General features: G+C 40.4%; 1 protein-coding gene across 1 annotated transcript; it reads left to right on the top strand.

Moving 5' to 3' along the window:
* The first annotated feature begins 1,478 nt into the window (after positions 1–1,478).
* On the top strand, positions 1,479–4,622 carry LOC115013614 (sesquipedalian-1). The gene is made up of 3 exons (XM_029440048.1): positions 1,479–1,591; positions 2,096–2,206; positions 3,128–4,622. Exon 3 carries the CDS (start codon positions 3,165–3,167, stop codon positions 4,065–4,067), a length of 903 nt encoding a protein of 300 aa, XP_029295908.1. The 5' UTR covers positions 1,479–1,591; positions 2,096–2,206; positions 3,128–3,164; the 3' UTR covers positions 4,068–4,622.
* Positions 4,623–7,390: the final 2,768 nt, after the last annotated feature.

Here is a 7,390-nt window from a genome sequence, read left to right as displayed (position 1 = left end):
AGGACTTGAAACATTGAGGCATTGCTACTTTCAGGGCTGCCGTAGTGAAAAGTTCCCATAATTTTCAAAATATTTGGTTTACAATCACACAAGATAAGATAATAGCCATTTTTTGCTTTACAAAAGCTATATCAAAATAGTTGCAGACAAATGTTCTGTAAATGAACTAATCAATTAATCGTTTTGGTGCTTCAACTATTTCTTAAACAAAAGATCTCAGTGCTTCTCCCACCACTGCATATTTTGTTGGTGTGCTGTGTTATGTTCCAGTGCTTTATCAATATCAATTTGAATCAAAATCTAATTATTGGGAGTTTTAATCAGCTGGAAATCAAGTAAACGTTATGGTGGATAAACAGTGGCACCACAAACCTGAGTAGGTTTGTTCCCAGTACATGTTTTGTTCCTTAAAATCAATGTAATTATAATGTTTAAGGAAAAGGACTAGCCTGACACATGCATATACAGATACACAACACATTAAAACAGGATGGTTGTGTTAACTGTACTGATACTAGTCTATGCAGATCAGATAATTAGTGACATTAACTGTAAAATAATAAACCAAGTTATATCAGTTTGTGATTCCAGCTTTCAACTAGGCTTTATACTACAACACTCATTCAGTTATGGCTTTTCATTTTTGGTGTGCGACCCCAAGATTTTCATTGGCACCATCTGGCCACCCCTATGGAAACTTTCTAGGGGCATCACTGTGGGTAAAGAAAACAATAAAGGTTAAACAATAAATGTAGAACAAATGTCAAAAGTTATGTCCTTGCTCAAACCACATCCATCTGCAAACTCAACCTTCACTTTGATCTCAACTAGATCAAAATGAAGATCTAGTTTAATCAGGTATTCAGTATGTGGGTTCCAGAAAAAGATGTACATTTTTATTGACTTAGTCTAGTTAGCCTACATTAGCCTTTCTTGTAACAGTAAATCAAAATGCTTTTTCCTTTACCTCCAGGAAAATAGTAAGCCTTTGCATTTTCATCACTAGTTAGTATGTATATCAGCATGCATCATGCATGAAGTGCTCATTTAGTACATGTTTGTGTATGAATGCTAGATGTAGTTACTCTTGTTGTTTGTGTTTAGAATGTTATTGGCTATAATGTGGCTTAGTTTCTGAAATAAAAACTATCTCAAAGACATAAAGATATGCAGTTTCTGTGTGAGTGTATGAACACAATGATTGGTAGAATAATTGAATGCGATTAAAAGGGGCACCAGTAAAAACTTGCTAATGTCCCCAAAAGGTTAAGGGCCAGCTCTGCATACATGCAGGTGGCTTTCTATCGCTTTACCCTACATCAGCAATCCGTAGCAGCTGTCCAAATGCCACATTTTCAAGGGCAAAGACGGGGTGCGCGTGTTTTAAGTCACCGCTCATCTGAATGACGAACGTTCCACCAGAAGGAGAGCTGTAATGATGACCCCGCCCAGTCGAGCTGGCCGCGTACTACACAGCATGTGCCCAGCCGGTCGGTCACGTGACGAAGGATAAAGGAAAGAAAGTAGGAAGAGAGATAAAGGGAACAAATAGACAACGCGGGGAGAATATCTGCCTGGTCTTTATCTCCAGGTAATAAAATAGCGAGTTAACACAATACTGACATACATCGTGAGTTTTACTGACTGCCAGTGTAAATGCTAGCTAGTGCTCAGCTGGAAATGCTGACGCTAGATGCTCATTTGTATTCCCTAAAGATGCTAAATGCGTTAAGCTAGTTAAAACAGAGAGATACTTTTCTTTATTCCCGGGAGTGTTCATTTATAGCTGTGTGTCCCTGTGTTACTGAAACTGAAACGTATCCCGAGGCAAAGTGCTGATGTGTCAAAAGCTAGTGACCAACCCCACAAACCAAACTGCACCGCTTGAGACTGAATCTTTCGTCCAAACACGATTTTGATTGCAGAGGTGGAAAAAACAGCTAATGTGTGACACGTAAGCCTCTCATGTCTGAGACAAACGTGGCTGTCTTTTCCACTCTGACTTGTAAAAGCCAGCAAGATTACGATCTTGTGGATGTAACGGGCCGTTTTTGAAGTAAAAAAAAAAAGTGTGTTGTGCCTTTTGTCGTTTCAGCCTTCATTTGGAGACAGAACAACACAAAAAAAGATGGAGACATGTTAAGTTATTAGCTCCAGATGTGATGGGAGGACAGTGGTGGACGTCAGCGGGATATGAGATAAATACGTAAGTAAAAACATGCATTCAATGTGCAGTTTATTGACAGCCTTTTCAAGTCGCACTTGAGCTTGAAGCAATAATACCACATTTGTTTTAGTCATGCTAAATAAGAGGATATACATAGTTAAACCAGAGTCCAGCCTTGCTGTAACTTCCTAACAGATTATAATTGAATTACTTGTTGTTTACACAGAGGGAAGTTCTGAGCCCTAGTTTATATTTGAGCATGTGATCACACAGTGTATAACACAACCATTTCTCCTTGTTGTATGAGATGACCTACATTTGCAGTGGGTCAAGTCTTGGCAGTATTTTTTCTATACTGCACTATAGTTTCACTGTGACCGCACTATCGGCAAGGTTATATCTGTGCACCTGTAGTGTGACTGGTAAAATAAAAGTGAAAGAACAGCCATGAGGGCGGGCAGGATGACTCAGAGAATGTAGGTTGAAGCTTGAAAACATCTGCAACTCTAAATTCCCAAGAGTAAAACACTGAAGCAAGCTCTTGTTGTTTTGTACCTGACCCTGTGCTCCGACCTCCTTTTAACAAGAGACGAGCAATTAGACGGTTTGCCTACTGAACATAAAACATCTCCCATCCTTATTATTATATTGCCATGTCAATAACTTAAAAGAATGAAGTCGGTAGCACTGAGAGCAAAGAGTCTGCAGGTTTTTCTTTCAGCAGACACTATAGAGCACACATTAAAGCAGAGAGAGCAACTAATAATAAGAAAAATGAGCTGGAAGGAAAAGCCGCAGACTCTTAAGGCATCCTTGAACTACATTACATTAACGCAGTTAATGCGCTGCATTCATGCCCATCTTTCTGGATTAAAATGTACCTGGTAATAAACCGGATTCTGAATATCGGCTAATCCCGTTCACCTTGGTGATTGCCTCTGTCTTTACAATGTTCCTTAGGTAAATAAAAAAATCCGGAAAAGGAGGAGGGAAGAAGATGAAGCTGAATGAACGCAGCGTGGCTCACTACGCCACCTGCGACTCCCCACCAGACAAGACAGGCTTCCTATTTAAAAAGGGTGAGCGCAACACAGCGTATCATCGGCGCTGGTTTGTGCTGAAGGGAAACATGCTTTTCTACTTTGAGGAGCGCGACAGCCGAGAGCCCATCGGTGTCATCGTCCTTGAAGGGTGCACCGTGGAGCTGTGCGAGTCAGCCGAGGAGTTCGCCTTCGCCGTCAAGTTTGACTGTGCCAAAGCGCGGGTGTACAAGATGGCTGCCGAGAACCAAGCAGCCATGGAGTCGTGGGTAAAAGCATTGTCAAGGGCCAGCTTTGACTACATGAGGCTGGTGGTGAAGGAGCTGGAGAGGCAGTTAGAGGAGATCCAGGAGGCTGCAGGAGGCGACTCTGTCTGGACTGGAGTTGGAGGCCTGCAGGGCAGGCCTAAGTCCTCCAGGCGAAACCAGGTGGCACGGTCCAGGTCTGGAGCATCCTCTTCTTCATCATCTTCATCTTCCTTATCATCATCATCATCAAGTGCCACTCCCATGACAGGAGCTTTCCCTGCCCAGAAAAGCCTCCAGGATGAGGCGCAGATCATCTCCGATTGTCCCAAAGAGAATGGAGTTGCGTGGAGTAAACCACCAGCTGCCTTGGCCAATGGTTTTGGTGAGGGAGCGTCCTCCTGTGTGGCCTGGGAAGCCTGCGCAGACTCTGGGAATAACACTGTGATTGGTTATGGGGCTGATGGGGCGAGGGCTCCACCAGTGCCACGCAGGAGACGAGGAGCATCTCTGGAAAGCCCCGTCTCCCCTGGCACTGGCTGCTTCTCCAAACTCCATGACTGGTACGGCAGAGAGGTGGAGGAACTGAGAGTGCAGTGGCTGCAGAGCCAGTAAAATAATGGAGTCGGATTATCTCTTTTTACGCACTTTTATCATTCCTTCCTGATCATTCTGCAATGTTCCACCCTTCTGAACCCAACAGACGGGAGACAAAACTGAGACTTATTTGCAAATCGAAAAAGACAAATACATTTTTTAGATTGATTCCAGATCTTGTCTGGCACAGGGGAATCAATCTGTCTTAAACATCAACACTATCCATTGTACAATCCAAGACATTTTTAGAACACAAGATTTCCTCTTTTCCACAGTTTTAAGTGTAATTTGCAAAGTAGAATTACAAATGATAAGAATACACCACTTGAAAAGTTAAACATTTAATCAAAGCATCAGCTTTTTTAACAAGATGCTAAAAAGTTTGGTCTTGTAGTGCATACAATTCATAAATGTGCTGTTCTATTATTACATTGCCAATTTTCTAAATGTCTTAACCCCTAAAGGCCCTGTCACACATATCCGTATGACAGAAACGTATGCCGGCGCATACGAAACTTCATCAGAATCCAAATACGTCCAACTTTCGGATCGGAAAAGTGAACATATACAGATACGCATGTCTAACCTATTGATAGCGTATCACTTCCTAATACAAAATGTATCAGACGAATACCCAACGAATGCATAACTTATACAGAATATCGGCAACACGCTGGTTTACGTTGATATAAGGTAAGGTATAAGTAGTATTCGTTAAGAGTTCACTGTGCTACGCTGGGGTGCGTTGTTGAACGCTGATGTTTTGAGCATGTTCAAAATTACCGGACGTACCCGACGTGTGCTTCATAAGATATGCAGACGTTACGTTAGACGCTCTGATACGTTTTAAATAAGTCAGTGATAAGCTAACAATGTTGGACATGCGTATAATAATTTGTTATGTATATATTATGTATGCGTCAGCTACAACACCGCTGTGGGAAAGTTGGACGTATTTGGACTCTGACACATTTTGCTAATTTTCATATACGCCGGCATGTTTCTGCCATACGGAGCTGTGTGACGGGGCCTTAACGCTAACCCTTCTAGCTTCCAAATATTCCAAATATGTGCAATTGTTTTATTTAAAGCTGTAGCAACCTTGATAAACTAGGTTTTCTATACGGTGCTGAGCATCTAAAAAATACCGAAGTACAACAAATAACTTCTAAAATCACCATATTTAGGTCTATTTCTGATCCCAGTCTAGGATAGTAAGGGTGTTTTTGTTCTATTCAAGTTAAATAAAGAAGGCCACATAAATAACAATCTTAAGGCACGATACAAATCCACATGGATCACTTTGCAATAGGGACATGTTATCCACGGCGTACGAAGGTGAAGGTGAGAGGAAATCCTGCAGCTATATGATTGATGATAAAATGTTAAAATAAAGAAACGGTACTGTTTATACAGCTGATGTTTTTCAAATGCAATGGCAAGGGCACCTTGACAACTAACAGCGTTCAAAGTTCAGCATTTCGAGCTCCCTGTAACTTCCTGTAAAGTCGGGATAAGAGATCGCGTCGTGGAAAAGTAGTCCAGATTCTCCTCCATTCTCCCAGCGTGGCACAGCTCACCCCAGAGACGTTGTGGTTGCTAAGGTCAGAGCATCCTCTCGACATTCACTGGGGACCGTGGTGGGAGCTGGATGTCTCGCTCAGAGCAACACACTAGTATTTTTAGCCCTGGTTAGCCAGCGGCCAGATGATGCTGTGTCACAAGAGTGCTTGTCACTTAGTTCTCTTTTGACTCTTGTATTTCATAAAAGGAGATTGTGTATCCCTGGACTTACAGGACGCTAACACTTGTCATTGCAATTCTCTGATCATTTCACATCATACAATCAAATACTCTTAAATTCATCATACAGTTTGTTACAGCTGATTAACGTGAATGTTACTGAATGCGTGTTCCTGTACTGTATGTGAACATCTAACCTCTTGGTTTGTATAAGCATATTTTATTCTTCCATGTTGGAAATTAAAACCAGCAGTCTTCAAAATGGGCCTTTTTAAAATCCTTGCGCGTACTGTGTTTTAATATAATATTTCTATATCCAATCACAGCGGTTTGCATTTTTGTTTTATATCTTATAACTCTGTTATTGCACTTGCAACCATTACCATAGTGATGAGAGGGTTACTGCACTGCTGCTATTCTTTCTTTCTTGCTTGCTTTGCAAAGGCTCATCTCGTTGCTATCACCTTTTGACAATGGCTCTCTTCCTGCAGTCTGCATCGTTGCACCGCACTATCATTACTGTTATACGCTTGGCTTGTTCAAAAACGACAATATGGTAACGAGTGGTACAGTGTGGATTTTATTTAATATTTTTAAACATCAGCATCAAGGTGATGTGCTTTTGGCACATATTAGCTAAAATTATTATTATTGCTGTGCCAATTTTATTAACTCCAGAAGAGCGTGACTGTAGTTACGGATGACAATGTGTCAAATGAACCATATAAATAATAATCTTTAATTAAGAGTGCCAAATGAGGAATGCAACTTGAATGCACAATTTTAAAATTGTCATTGCTTTCTTTCTCGATTGACTTCCATGATTGTAGTAAACTATGTCAATGTTATAGTACACAATGTGGGTATTATTTTAAATAACCAATATGTTTAATTAACACATTGTCCTGATATGGTAGCCTGAAAAGATGTTTGTTAATTAAGAATTTACTGTAAACCACTCAATAAACAGTGTTAATGTTATGTTGTGAACAGTTTTCTGTGATCACTATCTGCTGATTTGAGTACAGGAGTTTTGTTTTCTTTATAATAAAATTGCACCAAGACATTTTTTTTGTCACTAGTTTGGCAGTTAAGACATAACATGTTTCTAACTTTCTTATTCAGTACTTTTACAAATACAACAAGATGGGCAGTGGTCGATATAAGTACTTGAGTAAAAGTAGCAACACTACAGTGTAGAAAGACTCGTTACAAAGACTTGTTACAAGTAAAAGTCCTGCATTCAAAATCTTACTTAGGTGAAAGTACAAAAGTATTATCATTCAAATATACTTAACCCTCTATGGTGCCTTGTTGCCTCTAGGCAACATACACCTTTTTGGCCTTTTACATTCACACAATACATCCCCAGGTATAATGCAATACTTTTAATAAGAGGCAGGACCATAAGGAACCAATTGCAGTGTCTCTGGGGGACCATGCTGAAGACTTTTTTTGCAGTCTGTTGCACAAGGATCAGCTCAGCCATTTCTCTGCACAAAAATGGTCTGAAAACGTCATTTCCTGCCCTTCTACAATCTGGAAAAAAAAAATATTCACAATAATAGATGAGTAAAGCTTAATTTCTAATAGTTTAA

Source organism: Cottoperca gobio, chromosome 9 (genome assembly GCF_900634415.1).
Source record: "Cottoperca gobio chromosome 9, fCotGob3.1, whole genome shotgun sequence".
Lineage (NCBI taxonomy): Eukaryota > Metazoa > Chordata > Actinopteri > Perciformes > Bovichtidae > Cottoperca > Cottoperca gobio.
The sequence above is the reverse complement of the archived record's forward strand: the minus strand, read 5'-3'. Positions and strand labels throughout refer to the sequence as shown.

Coding starts and splice junctions, on each gene's coding strand:
- LOC115013614 (XM_029440048.1), top strand. CDS start 3,165: ATGAAGCTGAATGAACGCAGCGTGGCTCACTACGCCACCTGCGACTCC.